The 22,983-nt window shown below is 36.8% G+C and overlaps 3 protein-coding genes across 3 annotated transcripts; 1 reads left to right on the top strand and 2 right to left on the bottom strand.

Moving 5' to 3' along the window:
• Positions 1 to 6,768: 6,768 nt before the first annotated feature.
• LOC117628264 (CCR4-NOT transcription complex subunit 11) lies at positions 6,769 to 13,517 on the top strand. The gene is made up of 12 exons (XM_034360682.1): positions 6,769 to 7,054; positions 7,365 to 7,475; positions 7,898 to 7,993; positions 8,498 to 8,551; positions 8,719 to 8,864; positions 8,941 to 9,091; positions 9,171 to 9,308; positions 11,192 to 11,263; positions 11,359 to 11,432; positions 11,561 to 11,702; positions 12,895 to 12,973; positions 13,261 to 13,517. The coding sequence occupies exons 1-12, from the start codon at positions 6,893 to 6,895 to the stop codon at positions 13,356 to 13,358; spliced, it is 1,323 nt and encodes a 440-aa protein (XP_034216573.1). The 5' UTR covers positions 6,769 to 6,892; the 3' UTR covers positions 13,359 to 13,517.
• Positions 13,518 to 14,436: 919 nt separating this feature from the next.
• Positions 14,437 to 16,351, bottom strand: LOC117628288 (expansin-like B1). Its single transcript, XM_034360705.1, has 4 exons — positions 16,130 to 16,351; positions 15,604 to 15,710; positions 15,132 to 15,449; positions 14,437 to 14,891 (listed from the first exon to the last, which is right to left on the bottom strand). The coding sequence occupies exons 1-4, from the start codon at positions 16,263 to 16,265 to the stop codon at positions 14,694 to 14,696; spliced, it is 759 nt and encodes a 252-aa protein (XP_034216596.1). The 5' UTR covers positions 16,266 to 16,351; the 3' UTR covers positions 14,437 to 14,693.
• A 1,357-nt stretch (positions 16,352 to 17,708) lies between these two features.
• LOC117628771 (ATP-dependent Clp protease proteolytic subunit-related protein 4, chloroplastic) lies at positions 17,709 to 22,875 on the bottom strand. Its single transcript, XM_034361295.1, has 8 exons — positions 22,547 to 22,875; positions 22,162 to 22,365; positions 21,079 to 21,134; positions 20,830 to 20,956; positions 20,582 to 20,659; positions 19,807 to 19,920; positions 19,614 to 19,721; positions 17,709 to 18,038 (listed from the first exon to the last, which is right to left on the bottom strand). The coding sequence occupies exons 1-7, from the start codon at positions 22,808 to 22,810 to the stop codon at positions 19,647 to 19,649; spliced, it is 918 nt and encodes a 305-aa protein (XP_034217186.1). The 5' UTR covers positions 22,811 to 22,875; the 3' UTR covers positions 17,709 to 18,038; positions 19,614 to 19,646.
• Positions 22,876 to 22,983: the final 108 nt, after the last annotated feature.

Raw genomic sequence — 22,983 nt, 5'->3', positions numbered from 1 at the left:
AATCTAGTTAACCGAAACTGAAATCATAGACAAAATTGTCAAAGTCCATGCGAATATAACAAAAAGGCTTCGAACTTCCTATAACAAAACTGTCATGAGTTTTTTAAAACAAGCCTAACCCAAAAACCTCATAAAAAAAAACCTAAACCACTCAATAAGGCATCAAAGTAATTTAAAAATCAAAATTAAATTCAATAAGGTCAATTGTCCTTTTTTTGGTGTTTTTTTGGGTTTGTTTATAAAAATTAGATGGTGTAGGGTTTATCTATATTATTAGTGCTAAGATATAACTAACTATCTCTATTTTTATTGGGTTAATTACATAAAACCCTAAAAGTTGTAGTCATTTTAAATTAGCACTTGAAATTGTAAGTCCCTACATGAAATCCCATAAAAATGAAAATTCAACAGGGTAAATTACTCAAATGGTCCTCAAACTTGTACGCGATTTACATTTTGGTCCCTAAATTAAATTATTAGTCCAAATGGTACATAAATTCTATTTTAATCGCCCATTTGATACAACCGTTACATTCTGTCAAAATTGCTGTTAAATATGAGGGCAAATTGGTCATTTCGTACGTTAAAATTAAAAAAAAAAAAAAACTCAGTAATTGGAATAGGGGAGAAGAAATCGAAGGGAGGGGGTTTGGGTCTCATGATTTTTTCCTCTCTTTTTCTTGAATTATTTTCTAATTTTGTATTTATTTTAACCCTATTTTATTTGTTAATTATGAAAAGTCGTATTTACCCCTAAAATTTGGTTACATTTAACAGAAAATGTAACGGTTGGATCAAATGAGCGATTAAAATAGAGTTTATGTACCATTTGGACTAATAATTTAATTTAGGGACCAAAATATAAATCGCGTACAAGTTTGAGGACTATTTGAGTAATTTACCCAAATTCAACATAACCGAGCAGGCCTTGCCAAGTTTGTCCTTTATAAATTCCATTGCTCACACCTAAGAGCGGCTCTAGCGAAGGAGCCCAGCCCGAGGTAAGGGCAGAAAAAAAAAAAAAGTCGCTCCAGCGTGCAGCCCAGGCCCGGGGGTGGTGTGGGACCCACCAACTCGGGCCAGCCCGAAGGCGAAACCAGCCCCAGGTCCAACTCGCGTTTGCTGACGTCAGCTAGCGCGTTTCAAATTTTTTTACCGTTGGCGCGTGCACGTGTCGCCTCCCCAGCCTTCCGATCTGCTTCTCCAAATTAATCCAACGGCTGAGGCTTTTTTGGGGGAAAAAAATATGAAAAAAAATCGTAAAAAATTCTAAAAAATTCTAAAAAAATCTGATATTTTTTTTTCTATAAATACCTATCAATACCCTTCACTTTCAACACCAATACTCTTACATTTCATTATACTTCTACTATTATTCACTCTTTTTACACAACATTTTCCTCTTTTTCATCTATCATTTTGATTTCATATTTTTATGGCTTCTTCTATCGAAACCGGAGGGGCTTGGAGCACAATGGAAGATGTTTCCTTGTGTGAGGCTTGGCTCCAAATTTGTCATTGTCCCGTGTCCGGCAATGAAATGAAATTTTTTCATATGTGGAAAAAAATTCATGCCGAATTTTGTGAAAAAATTCCGGGGTCTACTCGTACGGAGATGGCATTATCCAGTAGGTGGAAAATTCTCAATAAAGAGTTGGGAAAATGGAGAAATGCCCTAGCAAAAGCGATGGACAACTATAGAAGTGGGCAAAATCGTACTAACGAGGTAAGTATTTTATAATTTTTTTTTATTAAGTTTAATCTCCTAATATATATATTTTGTTAATATTGCTTGCATTTTCAATATTTTGTTCATATTGCTTGCATTTTCAATATGTTGTATATATTTTGTTAATATTGCTTGCATTTTCAATATTTTGTTAATATTGCTTGCATTTTCAATATGTTGTATTATTTCTTGCATTTTCAATATTTTGTTAATATTGCTTGCATTTTCAATATGTTGTTAATATTTCTTGCATATCCAATATATTTTAAATATTTATTGCATTTCCATTTTTTTGTTCAATAGATGATTCAAGCACAAATGTGGTTCGGTGCAACCGGGGGTGGCAAAAAAAGTTTCACCCATCATGAATGTTGGGAGGTGGTGAAATATTGCAAACGCTTCGTAATTATTCCGACGGGTCCGGAGGTTGTGTTAAAGAGACGCCACTCCATGATTCAATGACATCGGATTCACCTCTCGATTCTCCTATGAGTCAAGACTCACCCATCGAAAAGGAGCCGAGGCTCATTGGTCGAAAGGCCGCAAAGGCAAAGAAAGCGGGTAATTCAAGCAATCAAAATTCACAATTTTTGGAGGAAATTGCAAGGCAAAACGGCATAAGAATAGAAATGGAGCAAAAACGCCAAGATCACGAGTTGGCCCTTCAAGCTGAGTATGCACGAGAAAGGGAGTATTTGCGCAAAAAAGAAATGGACAAGACAGATCGGGAAACCATGGCGATGGATACAAGTCATATGTCCCCTGAAACAAAACAATTTTGGAAGCTAGAACGAAGGGATGTTATGAGAAGAAGACTTTTTCGGGATGATGGGCCTAGCAACACGGATTGGTTAAATGATGGAAACCATTAAATTAGTTAGCATACCTTTTATGTATTTGTATTTTAGTTGTTTTCTATTAAAGTTGTTGTAATTCATGTATTTTATTTTAGTAGTAATTCGTAATGACTTGTATTACATTTCATTATTTAATAAACAAAGCATTCAATAAATTACCTTTTTATTCAACATATTCCATACTTCAAACAAAACATAATACAAATAAAAATAAAAATACAAACAAGGCACAATAATAATAACCAACCACAACCAAACCATAATAAATAAAAATACAACACAACCTAACCATAACTAAATAAAACATAACCAAATCATCTATGCTCCATCATTAATCTTCATTGCCTTTCACCGCCCATAGATGCTCCATCAAGTGAACTTGACGCATTTCATGAATATACGAAGATTGCATCTCCGTATATCGATCTATCATTCGGGTCATCAAATGACCATCCCTCACCAACGGTTCCGGCTCAAACGGTTCTCCATTTGGCCCCATAGGCCTTTCATAAATCCGTGTCAAAGCCGTGTTCATTGGATCCGGTTAGTAGACCTCTAAAGCATCATAATCGTACTCATCCTCCACAATCATATTATGGAGGATGATGCAAGTCATCATAATGCTTCCGAGGATCTCCTCATCAAACATACGGGCCGCACCTCGAATAATCAACCACCGAGCTTGAAGGATGCCAAAACACCTTTCGACATCTTTCCTGTATCCCTCTTGATATGTAGCAAATAATTTTTGCTTCTGGGATCAGGAATTTGGAATGGATTTGACAAAAGTCGTCCACCTCGGGTAGATGCCATCAGCTAGATAGTATCCCGTTTGGTATACTGTATTGTTGACTTCATAGGTGACATTGGGGCCCTGGCCTCTCAAAACATCGTTGAAGACGGGGGATTGACCCAGCACGTTGAGGTCATTTTGTGATCCTGCAACTCCGAAGAAGGCATGCCAAACCCATGTGTCGAACCCAGCAACCGCTTCAAGGATGATACTTTTTTGGCCTTTTCTGTTGCCATAATCACCTTGCCAGGCAGTTGGGCAATTCTTCCATTGCCAATGCATGCAGTCGATGCTACCAATCATTCCAGGGAACCCTCGAGCTTCGGCTTTTTGTAGAAGCCGTTGGAGGTCCCTGGGAGTAGGTCTACGCAGGTAGTCCCTAGTGTCCAGAGTTTCAACAGCTTGACAAAATCTTACCAAAGCCTCCAACGTAGTGGACTTCCCCATCCGGGCAATCTCATCCACCTGATCAGCAGATGCTCCATACGCCAACATTAGTATAACAGCTGTAAGCTTTTGCTCCGGAAGAAGCCCCAAACCCCAGCAGCATTACACTTTTGAACAAAGTATGCATCATAATTGCAAATATCATGCATGACTTTATTGAACAAATGAGGTTGCATTCTAAATCGCCTTCGAAAATCAACATCAGAGTACAAAGAAGTTGGGATAAAATAATCTTCCAAAAGATTCTTACCCCGAGAATGCCTATGTCTTTCCACATTCCGGCGGCGGCCGACTTGTGAACCAAGGCGGCGACCTTGGTTCTCTTCTTCTTGCAAAGCCACTGCTATGAGAACTTGCTCATCAACTTGTCTCTGCAACTCATTGACTTCATCTGCTCTACGGTTTCTCTCTCTTGTTTCTCTCTCTTGCCTCTCCAAGCATCTCCTAAATTCTTCCATTTAGAATGAATGAAGTATGAATTCTAAACTCTGAGAAATGAAAATATAGAAAGATGTGGTGTGAGAGGTATGAGCTGAGACTCTGGTTTTATAGAAAAATTTAGCAAGATAGACATGCCACGTGGCTTGATTTTATTGGATGAAAATCTTATCTGAAATTTGAAATTCATCCGAAATTTGAACCCTAATTTGTATGAAATTTGAATTTTGAAATTCATCCGAAATTTGAATTTTGAAATTCATCCGAAATTTGAACCCAAATTTATCTGAAATTTGAACCAAAATTTATCTGAAATTTGAATTTTGAAATTCATCCGAAATTTGAACCCAAATTTATCTGAAATTTGAACCAAAATTTATCTGAAATTTGAATTTTGAAATTCATCCGAAATTTGAAACCAAATTTATCTGAAATTTGAACCCAAATTTATCTGAAATTTGAAACCAAATTTATCTGAAATTTGAATTTTGAAATTCATTTGAAAATTGAACCCAAAAATTTATCTGAAATTTGAACTTTTAAATTAATCCGAAATTTGAATCCAAAAATCTTATCCGAAAATTTTATCTGATTATGAATAGTCTTGACACGTAGGAACCCGAAAATCTTACCTGAAAATATTACCAAAATTAATTATTTTCATTAAAAAATAGGAGGAAAAAATAAAAAAATGAATAGTAATTGCCCTTAGCCAGGGCAACGGGTGGAAACACAAATTACTATTTGCAAGGACAACTACTATTCACGTGAATAGTAGTTGCCCTAGCTCCACCCTTGCCATGGCTAAGGGCAAATGGGTGGAGTTGCTCTAACGACGTTGTTCTGGTGTAACGCAGTTTACAAGTTTCCAAGTTTGCCCATTAACCGTTACTTGAAAATCCACTTTGATGCGGTTCATGCCTTTCATTTCCATTCGCCATACTTTTGCCTTACTGTTGTCCTAACTTTTTTACCAGTGTACGTTCCAAATCTCCATTTTGACCTCCGATTGCAATAAATTTATGAACTGTACCATCATCTTCAACCATCGGGAGCTATGCATCACTCAGAAGACGAATCGACGCATCGATTATGTGTGTTCATCGTCATCTCGTTGATATATGAGTTTTCTATTTCAGCTGGATGCTTTGAAACTATTCATACTTGAAGAAGATATCAAGTATTTTTTGTTTTTTCATCTGATTATTTCAATATGTAAATTAGATTGGGTTCCTTGGATTTTGGTTTCTGTTTGGGTACTGAGAAAGTAGTGGGAAAATGAACTAGATTACCTTATGCATCAATATTGAGTTGTTTTCGTAGTTAACGTAGTTGATGGGGGTGATTTTGGCAATATGGCGAGATGGGTGAAGAAATATGACCATTCTCCAACCCTTCATGTACAGAGAAGATGAAGAAGGCAACCACTGATTCTCTAAATCTCCCCTTTGTTATATCCTTTTGTTAGCACTTTGGGATTTAATTAGGGTTTGGATTCTTGGGCGGTTTAAACATTGTCTTATAGTCTTGTGGATTATGAGATTTGTAGCTTTTACTTTATTCATTTTGTTCTTAGCACACTGACGATAGCTGTGTTCCTACTGATTACCATGGTTTTAGGTTTTTGAGCATTTCACTACATTGGTTTTGGAGTTGGGATGGGGGTCGTAGAGGCAATGCAACATTTGTTACTAACAGTGAAGAAACAAAACATAGATTGATTGTGAAAGTTATAATATATGATCAATCTGTAGACAAAGTTGTGTAATTATTTCTTTAATTACTTTAGTTGTTACAATGCATTCTAATAGGTCATTCTGTGATCAATCTGTAGACAAAGTTCTGGTGGGAATATAGTTTGCTTGAAAGGAGGATATTGATAACCTAATTTTAATGCAGAGCAGGAAGTTGGACTTCGAGTTGGAAGGATTTGGCAGCTTCATTTTTTGAAGGCCCAAGGTATCTCGACATGGCGACGCATATCGGCAGCAAGATTTACATTTTAAACCCCCCCCCCCCCCCCCCCCCCCCCCCAAAACCCAGCTGCACCTGGAAAAAAAAAAAAACTAAATTTAATTTAATAGTTTATTTTTTGGGTATAGTTAAGAAGGGGAGAGAGTTTTTCTCACACATACTGGTAACGTGGATTTCGAATTTAAAACCATTGTTGTACAAGTCAAGGCTCTTTTTCACTAAGCTAGGCCCCATCGACGATAATTAATTATTTTTTTAAGTACAAGAGATAGTCTAAATTACAGGAGAGGAGGATTTTTTTTGTTAAATTGTTAAGGACTGGATTAAGGTGCTTTTTTTTTTGTTTAATTTTTTCTTCAAACAAAAGTTGAAGAGTAGAGTACATTGGGTTTTTTATTTTTTGGAGATCCGAACCGAAACAGCCTCACCCAAATAGAAAATGGGTAGCCCGTTGAAAAGTGAACCAGTCCAGTTGCTAGGTTACACAGTGCACAAGCAATAAGACTTCTTTCTTCCTTTGATTTGAACTACACAAATAAAATAACAAATAAAATAAAAAAACAAAAAGAACAGAGAAATTTTTGTTTCTTCTTCTTTTCGTGTCTGAGTCTCTTCTACGTGTGTGTGAGATAAGAGTTTGGTAAAAGCTCAAAGATGAAGAAGAGGGCGACGCTGGGGTTCGAAGAATCGAAGGCCGTGTTTGGTCTGCTGAGAGCAGAGCAACGTCCACTCGAAGAGATCGTCTCAGACTTCAACTCCTTTTTCTCCCATGGCCGCCAATTCATTCCCTGCTTTTCTATCTCCATTCTTTTACAGGTCTCTCTCTCTCTCTCTCTCTCTCTCTTCTTCCTTGTGCCTGCTTTAGAACAAACATTGAGAGTTGCCCATTTTCATTTTTTTTTACAAAAATGAAGGAAAACCCTAGATCCCGTATCACCACCCCTGTGGTAGGGTTTATGTGCAATTGGGTATGAAATTTATATAATAAACATATATAATTGAGTGAAGACTTCAATTGGGTATTAACTGTTCTGGTATTTATAATTCTAATGTGTTAAAAGTATTGGTTCTTTGACATATGTGTTGTGACGGGCAATTCTAACTAGTTGAATGCTATGCTTCTCAGGATAAGAAGATGCTGAGTTCCACTCAACGTTTGATTGCGTTCGCTATTCTTCAGCAGGCGTATTCTTCCCAGAAACCTTCTGCAAATCCGTTCATTAGTTTACTAATAACTGTAAGCATTGCGCCATTGTTATTCTAGCATTGGTAGTTCATTATTTTTGGTTGCTTTAGTGTTCGTAAAGGATGATCCCTACCAGATTGAAATCGGCTTCTTGATATTTCGTTACTATGCTTGTCACAATCAATATGAAAAGTTGTAAGGAATATCAATATCTTCCAAACAGTTCTTTTGAATCATTTATCATGTTATCAACGTCCTCCTCAATCTTTAGAGCACTCTGTTTGCCTAATATATGATAAATCCTCTTTTTTCCCAAACTCTGTGGTCATCTAGACTTGTTTTCATATTTCTGCAATGGATATGATGCTGGTTCTTTTTCTTTATTCAAAGTACAATAGCTTCATCATTTGTTTTCTTAAATAAAAATGAACTTCAGTATTTGCTAAGGCGTGCTTTTAACTCTTGGGTTACAGTTTGCATGTGATGTTGAAGCTGAAAAATATGAGAGGGCACTTATTCTTCAGCTATTACAGCTATTCGGCTCTGATGGCTCTAGTGGTGGCAAAGAGGTTCTCATTCTTGATTAACCTTTTGATCCGTGAAGTGGATTTATGTTGTTGATTTAGTTTTACCAAAATTTCCTTATCCTTTTGATGCGAATACAACTGCAAACAAACGTCAATTTTGTAATTTTGGTCTTTTCCCCTAGGAATGTTTGTGGATTAAGATCAGTTCAATTAATTGGACCTAACCTATTGGATGTGTGTGCGCTTCTTGGGGGCAATTAGCAGCAAATTATGGCTTATGATTTTTGTATTTATTAGCCTGTAGTATTTGGTACTTTTATATGTAATATCCCCTTTGGAGGCCTAAAAGAATACCCATGGTATAAGAGTATAAGAAAAAAAAGAAGATTAAAAGGAACCTTTCTGTGAGAAACAATTTACTACACCAGTGTGAACTGTAACCAGCTGCTGTAATTATTTTGCTTCATTTTGTTACTGCCTCATCATCTTATCTTGAATGCGTCTCTTCAATATTATGAATATCTGAAGGAGAATCTTCTGTTTCAGCTACTTAAACAGTCTGCTGCAGATTACATCAAAAGTTTTGACCCTTCAGTGCATGTAAGTTATACCCTATGTGTATTTTAAGATCAAATATGCTCATGATTTGGTAATTTTGTTCAAGCCTACAAAGGATCCCCACTTCATTCAGGGATTTTATTTACCAATGTATTGAGAAAAATTCTTAGTCCGTGCCCATGATAGATATTTTTCAATTGTCTTGACAGGCCTTCCCGCAACATGAACAGTTGCAGCAGCAGTATGCTGATAAAGTCCATCCTGAACGATATAATTCTCCACTAAAGGATAGTTCAGTTAGAAATGTGGTCGCAGATCCTGATGTTCCTCGCGGTTTTGATGTTAACTCATCAGAGTATGACCTTGACAATAGACAATTTCTTTCTTATTTGCTTCTTCTTCTCTATATGACATTGAGGATCATGTTCTAGGTTTGATCTACAACCAGGAGCAAATCCTAAGCTTAGTTCTGGAGATAGAGACGAGACGGTGCTTGGTTTGCTGTCCAATTTAGCGCTTGAAGGGTTAGGTCCTCACTGGAAGAGGCCTATTCCACCAAGGCTCCCAGTACAGGATGATGAAGTAAGACTTAAAGTTTTATATATTGATAATTTGTAGGGCTTACTTGTTTACTCGATTTTTCTTGCAAAACATGTTTCAGCTAGTGTGGCTCAACCCTGTTGACAATCATGAACTTTTATGGGATGATGGTATGTGTGTTGATACTAGCAGAGGGGCAGCTGTCAGGGACTTGATTGCAAAAGCTTTGAAGGGACCACTTGCACCTGCACAACAAGAGGTGCTGATACATATATTTAATTGCTTTATAATCAGTTTAAATATACGTACGCATGTGTATTTTTATCTATCAGTCCAAAATGTTGAATGATTTTTTTTTTCTTTCCATATCAAGTTGACATATGTCATGTGTCTAGGCAATTGGCTGGTGCGGGTCTTAAGATTTAGTGCATGAACCAGCCTGGTTGGTCTTTATATGATTCTGGTACATACATGAATGAAATAGTATAATATATTATGACTGACTGCGGTAATATTGATGAACTATCTTGACCCATTTTCAACCTTTTCTATTTGATTCGGAAGGCTGAGAGGTACATTGCAAGGTTCATATTTGGTTTGCATGATTGCTCACAGGAAGATAATACTTATGATATTGTTTCAACAAAAAGGCGCAGTGATTTTATCTCTCTCTTGGTGTGTTATGTGTTTAATAGGAGTGGAGAATATTGATCATCTTTTCCTCCATTGCCCAATTGTCAGTTCTTTGTGAAATAATCTTTTTTGAGGGAAGACTGAACTGGGCACTCTGGCTTCTTGTGTTTCATTTTTTGTTGAGAAACACTTTTGGGGGAAAAAGGGCAAATGCTTTGTGAAATTGTTATATTTTGGCTCTTTTGTGTGTAGTTGTTACAAAGTAACATAATGTTGCAGAAGGAAGTGGTTTCATTGTGGGAGAGAGTACCTTTTTTGTCTTCATTGTGGATTTAATGAGTTCAGGGATATTCCATTCTCATTATTCGTGGGTCAGTAGTTGCAAGTTATTCATCTTCTAGGCTATTTCCTTATTTTTGTGTCGTTGTCTGTGGTTATAGATAGAATAGCTTTGTATGGAGATAAACACAAGCAGCCCTATCCAAGTTGTTAGAGTTCAAAGTCGATTTAGGACCGCACCGGATGCAGACAAGGCTGTTTTCTTGTGTAGAAACCCACTTGAGGCAGAGGGGTTTCAAAGATTATGGCCGGTTTTTTATTATTATTTTATGACGGATTACTGTATCATTACAGATATCAGAGCTTTGGTACATTTCAGTTAGTAATAATTTGCCTTCTTTGGGAGGTTGATTGGGATTGTAGGATTTGTTCATTTATCCTTTTGTCTTGAGAGATCTCTGAGCGATGTGGAGGCCTTTGGAGGTACATATAAGATAGAGGTTGTGCCAAATCTGTTTGAAGCAATAATTAAATATGGGAGTATAGAAAATGGGTTCACCCAATGGGAGTTGGAGATCAATTGTAAGGGGAAGAGATTTTAACTTGAAAATTTTGGGCAATTTCAAAGCTTTCTGATAATCGTGGTGGTATAGATTTTTGGTACTTTCATTTGAAGGTTGAAGAGTCTGTAGATATTGATATTGGGCCTCAGAGCCCCCAATCTATTTAGTGGGTAGGGGTAAAATGATTTGGGCCAGGCTTAAAATCATAGTGATGTTGGGCCTTGAACAAAACACAGATAAAACTGAAAGGAGGTCCATCCCTTTCTGACCCCAAGGTTCATATGAAGTATGGATCTACTAGACCTGAAGCTAGTGGTAGGCCCAGGGAATTTTGGAGTCCAATTAGAACTGACACCGTGTAGGCACCTTTGAATTTAGTAATGTTTAACTTCAGTGATTGCTAGCGATTAATAGGTGGCTGAGGTATAGTCCAGTTGGTAATTTCACACGTCCTCTTAAGTGGTGGTCCTAAGTTATAATTTTCCTCTACGAAATATTGTAATAGTTAAAATAAATTATTTTATAAAAATTAGAGTTTGTTGAGGCCTTCATTTTTACATTACTTTCAAAAGAAAAACTGAGTAATTCATGTTATTTATTTTATATCGTGTTACATCAGTCATTTTGAAGGCAGAGATGACCCAATGCTTGCCCTTTCATTGTCCAGCAAGTCTTGTTGGAGTTGGCAAATGACCCGAAACTTGTATATCACTGTGGGTTGACACCAAGAAAGCTACCGGTATGTGTTATTGTAATATAAGCCTTAGTCAACAATGCAAGTAATTTTTTGTCCAATTTTTTTATTATTTATAATTCCTCAATTCTTGTTTTCAGGAATTGGTGGAAAATAATCCCCTCATTGCAGTTGAAGTTCTCACCAAGTTGATAAATTCCCCTGAAATCGCAGAGTATGTCTTTGGTTTCTATGATATACTTTCTGTGTCTAATCTACAGAGAATCAGAGATGACTTTTTAAGCCTGTTCGCTTCCTCATTATAGATTTTTATGCTTTATTGACGTTTTATTTTGGCCACAGATACTTTACAGTGCTTGTCAATATGGACATGAGTCTACACTCTATGGAAGTGGTGAACAGGCTTACAACAGCAGTTGAACTTCCTTCTGAGTTCATACACATGTACATAACAAATTGTATATCATCGTGTGAGAATATCAAGGTACTTGCTTCACCTTACCGGCGGTTATTAGTATTTCTGAATACATTGCCTGTGGTTACTAGTATTCCTGACTACGTTCTGAGATGCAAAGGCACAATTCAAATGTATATATAAACAGTCACATTACAATGGGTTTTTAATGTCTCCTTTGGTGGTTCCGTGCATGCAAGACTAAGATGAATAAAAGTGGGAGGAGCTTGTTAGGAGAAGAAATAGTTAGTAGATTCGCTAGATTCAGTAGGGATGAGCATGGTGGTAAGTTCTGGGGATTTTTCCCCCACTCTGGGTGATTGGCTTTTGTAGGTTAGTCAGTGCAGTGGCTTTGGTGGTGGTGGTTGCTGAGTGAAGTTGAAGTGGTGTGGGTTTGGGTTTGGGAAGAAAATCATGTGGCTTGTTGTTTCAATGCGAAATATGATGTGCCAGCAAAGTCCATCTAATTTTTTAAAGGTCTGTCAATGGAAAGGATTGAAGTATGAACATGACAAGGATGCTTAAGGATCGATTGGTGCATACTGAAGTTTAAGGACGAAAATGAGAAAGAGACTTTTTGAGTGATGAAATTCATGCAATTTGCGTTTTGCCTACTTGTAATAGCTATATGTTTTTTTAATTTTACCGGAGTGCTTGCGATACTTTGAATGCCAAATAAAAGTATGACCATAAATGATATAGCTTCTGTAATTTTCAGTTAACTAAATAGTTTTAAAGAATTCATGCAATCACAAATGCATTCTGATTTGTACCCTACTCATGCTATTTCAGTTCCTGAATATAATGTAGGTCTTAAGATTTTTGTGGCATTTTCCTTTTGTTTGTTGTTGTCTTCGATTTAAAATCTGAAGTAGCGTTATCTGGAGATTCCTTGTCAAATAAGCGATAGACATGTTCTGCTTGTCTTTTGGATTCAACCAAAATATAGGAAGCTGTGAACGTGCAGTGATGTGTGAGCTCATAAGAACTCATAGTTGCTCCTTCCTCATCAGCAATTTCCGTTGCCATGTGTATAGGAGCTATAGTGTTTATTTATCATAACATTTAAGAAGCTATGGTGAAATATTGCATGCCAGGGTTCAATTATACCAAATATTTAAGTAGAAGCCATTAAGATAATGTTTTTTTATTGTTTGCTCTTATTACCAAACTCTTTTTAGTATTTACTAATGACTTGAAATTTTAAATTTCTTCCTTCCAGGACAAGTACATGCAGAACAGACTTGTGAGGCTTGTTTGTGTGTTTCTGCAGAGCCTTATCCGAAACAACATTATCAATGGTCAGCATCACTCTTTATTGCAATGTGTTCTGTTATCATGGCCATATGATTGTGATTTAACGTGCGGACGTTAGTGGCTGCAGTCGTGTCCATCCGCATATGCATATGTGCTTGAAGTGTGTTATTCATGATTATCTACTTGCTTTGCATGTTAAATGTTGAAATGGTCGATGGGATTCGAAGTTGAAAGGATTTTTTGTTGTTGTATGAACACCTGAATTCCCATTTGAACAAATTTTAATCTCAACGTTATGTTGCTGACTTTTGGTCAATGGTTGTCTTTGCAGTTAAGGATCTTTTCATCGAAGTCCAAGCGTTTTGCATAGAGTTTTCACGGATTAGGGAAGCAGCGGCACTCTTTAGGCTCCTTAAGTCATTGGAATGAAATATGTTCCTATTTTTTTTCAATTTCTTTTTAAATCCATATTACAAGATGTTACTCTTTTAGGTTAAGCAATTATTTTTCTTTCTGTTTCGACTGTTTTCTCTGCTTGTAGATTGTATCTTCATTTAGAGGTCATTTAGTGAATTATTCTTTTCTTCATGCTGGCAGTGTTGGTATTTTCCCTCCCTCATGTGCATAATAAAAAAAAAATTGTTATATTTATAATCGTGGCCATGCAGATGAAGAATAATTATAGCTCTTGCTGATGGAAATATTAAAGTTCCCTTCAAATCTGTCAGCCATGGAGATTGAATGTGCTATGGCGGAACAGATGGAAATATTGAATGTGCTATCCCCGAACAGGAAGGAAAGATAATCGGGAACTATTCAAAACACCCAAGTCAAATTGTCGAAGCTCAATTCGCTTGTAGGATTTAGGTTTTTCTCCATGTCATTCATTCCACTCCCTGGAAAAATTGCAAAACCGGTTGTAATTTGTTTTAAAAGTTTTATTTAGCATTCTGTAAAGCTACTTTAAACAAAAAAGCATCACAAAGGAGTAATTCCTCCCTCAAGTAAGGTCCTGAATTCGATTCTTAATATCCGTATATTGTGTATGAATTTAGTATGTTATTGCCTCTCTTAATAGGAAAGGTCTTTAAAAAAAAAAAAACATCAGGGAATTCGAACTTAACATTGGAAAGTGAAGTATCATTATAGTATAAAAGTTGAATGGTGGTTTAAGAAAAATCTTATGGTGGATTTTTTCGGGTAGAATCCCAGCTGTCATAGAGTTAGGATTTAGGGCTAAGTTACTGAGTTCAACAATAAATCCCAAGCAATGAGGGGGAGGTTGAGTGGTAGAGCCATGCTCTTCCTACGCCTGTGGAGATGTTGCATTCTTGCTTGGTCCCCTCCCTGGTGTGGCACTAGCTACTGAAGTTGATTGAGATCTTCTGCCGACCTAGTGGTATGCTTCTAAAGAGTTGTGTGTGTTGTGAAAGCACATATTGAAAGTACACCATCCCACTAGCTAATAATCATATAGGTTCGTGACTGTATGTGTTGTGAAAGCACATATGGAAGGATCCAAAAAGTTGGAACTTTATTCATATTATATCCTCACAAATTGAAAGTACACCATCCCACTAAATCTGGGGGCAAGCCAAGTGCACTTGCTCCTACCCAGCATACAATACCAATAGTTAATACATCTCCTAGACATGACAAGCAAGCAACTAGCATTACATGGAATAATTATAATATATTAACCAACATGAAATTTCTGTCCTAATATTTGGATAAAAGTTTGGGATGATCTCAAAACATGTGCAGTTAATTGAGCTGAATGTCTGTCTCATAGGAAACCCCAGCTTTCCAATCTCCAGGGATGGCTTGGTTTGCCTGCACGAATTTCACCCCTGCACTGCCACTCACTTGGAACCTCAAGTTAAGGGAGCCACTAGGTGGGTTTGGAGTGTCAAAAACTGCTCCATATGCTCTGCGCATGGCCCTCCATTGTTTGCAATCCTCCTGCCCCAAAAAAATATATTATATTAGACGAGTGATGCTATGTGTATCACATTTACGTACCACATTATAAATCGTATTAATAAATCACACTGTATAGAGATATTAAGTCTCGTCTATGTTAGAGATGCATATTCGGTTGTCAATGACCTTTTGGCCTAGTAACACCATGCCAGCTTACACTTTATTAGAAGAGGTTCTAAGTTTAAATTGATGCAGCATTCCAAGTGAAGTATAGTTTACCTGCCACAACTCAACAGATATGATGTCGTTTTGGCCAGCTACATATTGAATCACTATAGCCAAGTAGTCAGGATATTTGCTCTGTTCATGGACTTTGAACGCAAGGTTGGCACGACCAGAGAACCGGCAGGGGATCCTTCTGTATTCAATTTCAACCACACCATAAGCAAATAGCCTTTCAGCTGCAGCTGGGTTACTTGCCAACTTTGCATAGGCTCTTCGGCTGAAGATGAAGTCTGTTCTGTCTCCTTCCCCATAATCTGTCACCACCGCATTCACCCCATCACTACTGCAATGTTGAGGTTCTCTGCACCTAACCTGAATCACAAGCGAAAGACTTGATTAAGCAAATTAATTAGGGTTACAATTAAATTAATGGAGCCACTTGTTTAATTGATTAATATTGTTAGAGCTAACCAACATAATTAGTGTTCATCAACTTTGAAAAATGATTGAGTAGATTCAAGAGTACCTGGTAACATGCACCACAGCCAGTTCCATTCCGATACAGCCTAGCAACTGCGGCCACTTGGCCGTCGTTGACTGTCCTTCCATATTCTCCATAGCCACAAGCTCCAGCTACATGAGCATACCATTGCAATTAGTAATCACCCCATTTTCAAGATGATAAATACTATTTAGGAACTTTTAGTCGCTACTATCATTTTGCTACCAAATAGGTAACTTAATGTGTAGTCTTCGTGCATGCATGATAATGTTTTCTTTTCATACTATTCAATTTGTGAATCTAAATCATTAATGAGGTTAGTTGTATCCAGACTACGTGGCCAAGTCCACAGTCTAGTAACAAAAGTATTTGACTCGAAACATAAGTATGACTAGAGAATATTTGTTTCTGCAAGACAAGTTGCCACGTCGGATCAATCAAGATCACGTGCTCAAACAATATTCTACTTAACAATGCTCATGATTAACAGTTTAGCAACATGACATACACATGAATGAATGTTTACATTAGTAGGAAAGGTTATACATACTTGGGGTCCCATAGCAATCTGGGCTACCATAATAGGTTGCTCTAGAGCTTGTAAATGTGTCTTGAGAGGTACACAGTGCAGGCAAGAGCACCATGATACAAAGAAAACAAATTTTGTGCTTAAGGGAAAATTCCATGTCTCAGCGATGACAAAGTTTCCTAAGCAATGAGAGGAGGTTAATTGTAGAAAAAGGAAGCTGATCAAGTAGATTAAGCCAAAGGGTTTAGGAGGAGAGTTGTGAGAGCAAAGATAGCTGAGTCCAATATTTATAGTTGAGGCTGGGGTTAGTGCATGCTGAGGTGGTAAATACCTTTTCTTCTTCTTCCACTTTGGAACTACAGGGTACAAAAGAAATCGGAGCTGGAGGCCTAGGGTTAGGTTGATTACGTGTACATTTATGTGGGACCCCTTTATTGAGCCCTTACTATATAAAACAAAAATATTTTGTTAATGGAGGTTGGGGAGAATAGAATACATACTCACAAGAAGTGTAGTCCAACTTTTACTCTCCATCTTTGAATCTACAAATTTGATTAAATTACGGTGTTCTTAGGTTATCATTACAATCGGGACCATTATCTCATTACATAACTAATAACATGACGAAAAAAATAGATACATTATTGTATGAAACCGGTGATAGTAATAACTCTCTTTAATTACAACACCACGTGTGGACGCATTTAGCAAGAGAAAGAAGAGATTGTTTTGATAATCAATGTAATTTCTGCATTTTCTTCTGATATGAAATTAATCAATAGTGGGTGGACACCATTTGTCTTCTTTGGAAGAAAATATTCTTCATCCGTGCAAAACACAAAGAAATTTTTTTGCACACATATTAAACTGTGATTGACAAAAACTATAAATTCGTACTTCGAACAAAGAAGGGAAGTATAATGGCTTGTAGCGAAGTATAAATTCGTACTTCCATTATGTTTTTGGCGTTTAATGACTCAAATGGCAGGTTTCAATTTGGAAACTACTAGCTCCTCCGATCTACTTCAATCCACTAAGTCACTAGCCTTCTCTAGTTTATCTAAAAAACGCTATTACATATATCCTGGTGGGCTTTCAAGTCAAATACCAAGAGCTATGGGATATAAACAACTGGAGTAATTGAAACCCACCAAAGCCATCACCAGGTTTGGTTGTAACGCACCGAGGAGGCCTATTAGACTCTCAGATAAAACTAAAAGCATATAGGTCTTCTTCGTGTCAAAGTTTAGATTAAAAGAAGAGCAAAAGAAACTTGTAACCAACCAAAAGAAAGAACCTTTTTTGGAAAAGTTAATGTAATGGGGTGGACTTTGACATGTCTAAAACAGGTGAAGTCACGTTTAAATCACACGTTTTGTGTGTCCTGGCCAAAGAGGTTGATATTGGGGTAGGTGAATCTTGATCCCCGCCCTCCATTTGGTTGCTTCCAAGCAATTCAGGCACAAGGAATATGAGCTTAATTAGGGATTATTGCCTTCATTATCTTAACCATTATCACGAACATTCTACCTTCAAGTATTTTCTTCAAGATTGTATAGGCATAAACAATAGAAATACCAGAATTGTACAGCCACGGGCAAGTCCTCCGTCGAAAATATGGTTTTCATTTAATAACAAATCAACAAACACCTTTAACAAGTGTAACTTAAAAGAAAATAAAAGAAAAGAACATGTCACTTTTGGTTTTTCAACTGGTTTTACACTCAATCATGCTAGAACTAGATGTATCTTTGACCAAAGAAGAATACAATGACAGTTACTTGTACTTGATACAAATTTAGGCTATGGATTATGCATTCCTTTGCTGCACTGGAAAAATTTGTGTTACCAACTGCAGCTCTTGACTGGAAATATTAGTGCAACTCTTGTTCCAGAACTCTTGAAAGCTAATCGACACATAAACTTCAATCTGAAAAAGTTGGTTTGAAATCACAAGTTAAAATGCACAACTGGCAATGAAAAATGAGACATCACAGACCTCACTAATTTGGAGCATAACTACAATATTATCCTTTAAGCACCAATTTACAAACATGTAGAAATCCTATTTATATTTATATCAACATTGCACTTTGAGGTTCACTAGTCTTCAATAAAAGTAATTAGCATTTGGTGCATAGACACAATTTGTTTTGTTATGACCTCAGCGAAAGCATTTTTTTAATTAGCAATCGTAGACAAATATTTTTCTAACTTAAGCTTCTTGATCCACATTTTAAAATAAAATTACATAACTATTACCAAGATTAAATTCATCTACGCCATAATAACATATTTGTATCAACTACAAACGACAAAGACTTTCTATCATAATAACTAATTCATACTGTCATAATTCCAGGAATGTGACTTTCAAAATAAATGGGGCTCAAAAATGACATCACATCCATAAATGGGACAACCACTTAGAGCGAATAATGGACGAGAAACTGTAGAGAGTGCACTGAAATATGTGTAAGGTTCATATCTTCAGATGTGCTACTTTGACACATCCCTCTCTTACACTTGTAACTTGGGATGACAGGAAAAGTGCAAAAGGTTATGTTTTTGGTTAATGAAACCAAAACTACAAGCCACGAAGCATACCATCAACCAAAATTGCCTCATTAGTCATCTTCACTCCCAATTTTGGCAATCAACAAAAAATAAAAGGCAAATGTAAGCTGTAAAGCAAGCTAACCATATGGCCAACCCAACAACTTTAGACAGCACCTATTCCAGGTGTCGCTTTCAGAATCATAAGGAAAAATAGTGGTAAAGGTGGTATGGCCACGAAAAGAACACACATTTACATCCCAATTCCAGAATAATCTATACTCATACTAAAGCAATGTAATGGTTAATAATTGAAACTGGGAGTGATTGTGAGCACTAAAATGTTTGAAAAGCATCAAAACGACACTAGAGAGAGCAAATTTCTCAGTAAACGGAAAGTACATATCCACACAACCCAGTTCCTCTTCCATACTAGCCTGTTGAGTTTAATAAAGGCCATCATAGCACAGCATATGTGGCGGTTCCAACATTACACTAAATATGCTAAAAAGAACTATAATGTCAATGTTGTGGAATGATGTGCTGTGGTACACTATCCAAGAACATGGGTTTCCAACCTCATCAGGGGGTTCGTGTGGCTGACTGAAGGGGACTTTCCACTCTTTCTCAACTACCAGAACTTTTTATGAAACCAGAACTTTACACCCTTTCTCAAATAACCAGAACTTAACGCACAACAAAGTCAAATCCAGTAGTTCTGAATGACAACCCAACTAATTGGACTCTCCTGAAGCCGTCAAAATTATTGAACAACAGAAAACATGCATTGCATAGAAGTTCAGAAAGTTTAGGACAATTTCTGACAAAATTCCACTTGATTTTCATACTCAAATATTAGCCATTATAAATTTCATGTAATGAAAAAAAAAATAAAAAAATTGAACATCACTAACTTACAATCTGACAATAACTCATTATTTCCCTGTACCTGAATATTCCTTCTGAGGATCATTCAGTCTTCCTACGGAATAAGTTGTGCTTTTTTCAGGTCTGAGACAACTCCTCTGTCTTCGGTAGTCCTTTCATTGTACAGTACCTGGAAAAAAACAATTGAAAATGGGTAAATATTGGTTTGGTATGAATTAGACTAAAAATGTAATAACTCTTTCTATTGGAAGTACCTTGTCTATGATGCCATATTCAACTGCTTCACTAGGACTAAAATATTTCGGACGTCTAATGTCTGCTTCAATTTGCTCAGTTGACTTTCCAAGATGCTTTGAAAAGAGCTTAACCTAGAACACAAATTAAACAATAAACATTGAGTTGATAAGTCACCTCATGTTTAAATGCATTTTATTGTTTGCATGAATGTCAAAATGCACATTCAAATGAAAATTTCATAGAATTATTCACTTATGGACTCAACACACAGATGTTTAACATACCACCGTATGTTCAAAGAACATTTAATAATATATTTATTTGAAAAGGAACGATGGGGATGCTCTCCGTAAAGAAGATTCTTTTTGTTATTGCTTGTTTTAATCAACGGATTTGTTTCATCTATTTGTCTATTCATCAATGAGGACTGAAGTAGAAGCTGAAGAAATAATGAAACCAGTCTTTCCTTTTTCCTTCTTTTCGTTTACTTTCCCATTAATTATTACACCTGAGCTAAATTCTGTAATCTTATACAGAGAGCAAATTGTTTCATGGTAAAATATAAATACTCCCAAACTCAACAAACATTCAAGAGAGTAAATTCTGCAAAATTAATAAACATGCTACAGAAAAGAGAAAAATGGAAGAATAGAACAGAAATGAGCTCAAGTTACAAAGAAGTCTGCGATTCTTCAAAATTTTTAAAACTTATAAGCAATCTAACCAGCATTCAAACCAGTCAATGAGAACACAGTGAAGAAAGGGAGACATGCTGGTGACCGTCAATCTTACCAACTCATCTTTAACATTCCTCACTTCCCTTCTTGCAAGTTCAATATCTGTTGCTTGACCTTGAAACCTTGCAATTGGCTACATATAGATAAAGAAAGAAGACAAAAGGTTAATGTAAAATTTAAACCATGTATAAGTTCCACTAAACAAGATAAAAAGTACTAATTCCTGCCTTGCAATAAAAAGTAAGAAACATGCCAGATAGTACAGAATTTTAGAGCTAAAAAAATTTGTGATAAATATAGAACCTGCTTCATCATGATTGTTGATGAGGGTAAAGCAGAACGGTTTCCTTTCGAACCAGCAGCCAAAAGTAAGGCAGCTTCTCCCCAAGCGTTACCAACACACAGAGTAAATATAGGTGGTTTGACATACCTGCAGCGGTTAGAAATTTGTTTTAATCTTTCGGGGGAAAATTCAGATCATCTCTAAAGTGATGGAAACTAGTATTGATCAACATGAATGCATGACCTAACAGAAGAATAGAGATGGATGACCTCATGACATCATATATTGCAAAAGCCTCTGTTTCGTAACCTAACTTCTCACCACCCTGAAGAATACAAGAGAAGAGTCATATAAAATGAACAACTATTGTATGGAAATAAAAGAAGAAAAACAAACAAGGCACAATTTTTTAACAATCTTCATTGTTCTATTAACAGTAGATGCAGAAGGGACGTAATATGAGAATTACTATACTTTACTTATATAGTTATAAAGCAACTACACTGTTTGTTGGTCAAAGTGAAACGGATGCGCAGAAAAAAGGGCTAACAGCTAAAGAAGACAAGAATTTCTGTTTCTCCCAAGTCCTAACACACCTGCCAGCAAATTGATTAAAAATGTAACACTTGTCGCAAAAGAATTTGAATTACGACTGTGGAAGAAGCCCAAAAACCACCACACAAGAGAAAACTAAAAGTGTAGTTACAAATCATACATTCTTTAACTAAGTTCTTTCTAAAGAAGGTTACCTTATGATAATCCTGCTGCAACAAATGTAGATATTACTACGAAATCCTTACAACTACCACTATCCCACCATGAGAATCAATCACAAACCTTCTTCTTTGCAACCACCACAAGTTGGAATCACCTATGATTGTATCAGAACCGCTATTTTAAAAGATTGGAACCAAGCCATTAGCACTACTATAACTACCTCTGGCTCTAACACCAACATCGAAGCAACTGCTGGAATGAGCTATCAGCACAATTACCAAACACAATTTCTTTTCTCATATCTCACCATATATGCACAATCACGCAAATAAGCATGCACTCCGTAGCTACTACCACGTGATGAATTGACCAATACCATCAAAATGTAAAACCATAGATACGCATACAAAATTGACAACAAAGGCGAACCCATTATTGCCTCCCCGGCATCGACCTTTCATCTATGACCAAACATTGGTCCCGTCATATTCTAGTTATATCGTACTATCATAACTTAATAATAAAAGGCTGCTGACTATTAAGTTTGGTCGTCCTTCAATCATGCCAATCTGTTAAACAAGCAGAGAGTAACACTAGAACTAGCAAAAAATAAATGAAGGGTCCTGAATGTTAACCTTGGTTGTTCCAGTGGAATTTACGTACAAGTAAATGGGCTTCGTTTCATCTTCATACTGAAGGTAGAGAAACTCCGCCAGTATCAACTCCGTCACTGAAGGAACAAGTGACATGCCCAAGTACACAATTCGATTTTTGTACAGATATGATGCCAGGTCTGGAGGCGGTTGCTCCCATGCACTTCCTCTTTGAAACGGAATAACCTAAACACACAAATTTCAAACTTCATTATACAATAATCAATAACAACACTACCCATTACCCAAAATCTCAAATTTATTGGAGGGTAATTAAAATTGAGCCTAAATTTATTATATTTAAAATGAAAAGAAAAAACAAAAGCAAAATTGAGAATTAAATGTGGGAAGGTAATTGGGGGAGTACCATGGTGACGACACCGCGTTTGGGCTTGGAGCCACGGAACGACGCTGGGTTGAGGCTCGAGGGGCGGAGCTTGTGGCCGGAAAATTCGGAGGAGATGCTGGTGCCGGCGAAGGGAGAGAGGAAATTGGTGGAGAGGGAAGCTCTGGGAAGGGTAGGGGACGACGTCGTTTGGGTGCGGCTAGAGCTTAGGCCTCGGCGAGTGGTTGGCGATGCTAACATGCGCGTGTGAAGCGCGAAGCTTGAAGCCGTGGTGGCGACGTCCATTGATGGTTTGGAGCGCTCTTTAACTGGAGAAGGCTGTGGCCAACTGTGAGTATGTGAAAACTGGAAAAGAGAATAATGGAAGAAGATATTGAAACAAAATAGATTGGGCTTTTGGTTTTAATTCGGGTCAAAAACAATCTTGAGCCCAGAAAAGAGGGAGGCTCCAGCCCAAT

The sequence above is a fragment of the Prunus dulcis genome, chromosome 5 (genome assembly GCF_902201215.1).
Source record: "Prunus dulcis chromosome 5, ALMONDv2, whole genome shotgun sequence".
Lineage (NCBI taxonomy): Eukaryota > Viridiplantae > Streptophyta > Magnoliopsida > Rosales > Rosaceae > Prunus > Prunus dulcis.
The sequence above is the reverse complement of the archived record's forward strand: the minus strand, read 5'-3'. Positions and strand labels throughout refer to the sequence as shown.

Bases quoted from the DNA above. Each gene is read 5' to 3' on its own strand.
- LOC117628264 (XM_034360682.1), top strand. From the start codon at position 6,893: ATGAAGAAGAGGGCGACGCTGGGGTTCGAAGAATCGAAGGCCGTGTTT. The intron at 7,994-8,497 runs GTTCTCATTCTT...CTTCTGTTTCAG, and splicing joins GCTCTAGTGGTGGCAAAGAG to CTACTTAAACAGTCTGCTGC. The intron at 11,433-11,560 runs GTATGTCTTTGG...TTTTGGCCACAG, and splicing joins AATTCCCCTGAAATCGCAGA to ATACTTTACAGTGCTTGTCA.
- LOC117628288 (XM_034360705.1), bottom strand. From the start codon at position 16,265: ATGGAATTTTCCCTTAAGCACAAAATTTGTTTTCTTTGTATCATGGTG. The intron at 15,711-16,129 runs GTATGTATAACC...ATGCTCATGTAG, and splicing joins AGATTGCTATGGGACCCCAA to CTGGAGCTTGTGGCTATGGA. The intron at 15,450-15,603 runs GTACTCTTGAAT...CTTGTGATTCAG, and splicing joins GCTGTGGTGCATGTTACCAG to GTTAGGTGCAGAGAACCTCA.
- LOC117628771 (XM_034361295.1), bottom strand. From the start codon at position 22,810: ATGGACGTCGCCACCACGGCTTCAAGCTTCGCGCTTCACACGCGCATG. The intron at 19,921-20,581 runs GTAAGATTGACG...TTTGTGTTCTAG, and splicing joins GGAATGTTAAAGATGAGTTG to GTTAAGCTCTTTTCAAAGCA. The intron at 19,722-19,806 runs GTACTTCCAATA...GTTTTTTTCCAG, and splicing joins AATATGGCATCATAGACAAG to GTACTGTACAATGAAAGGAC.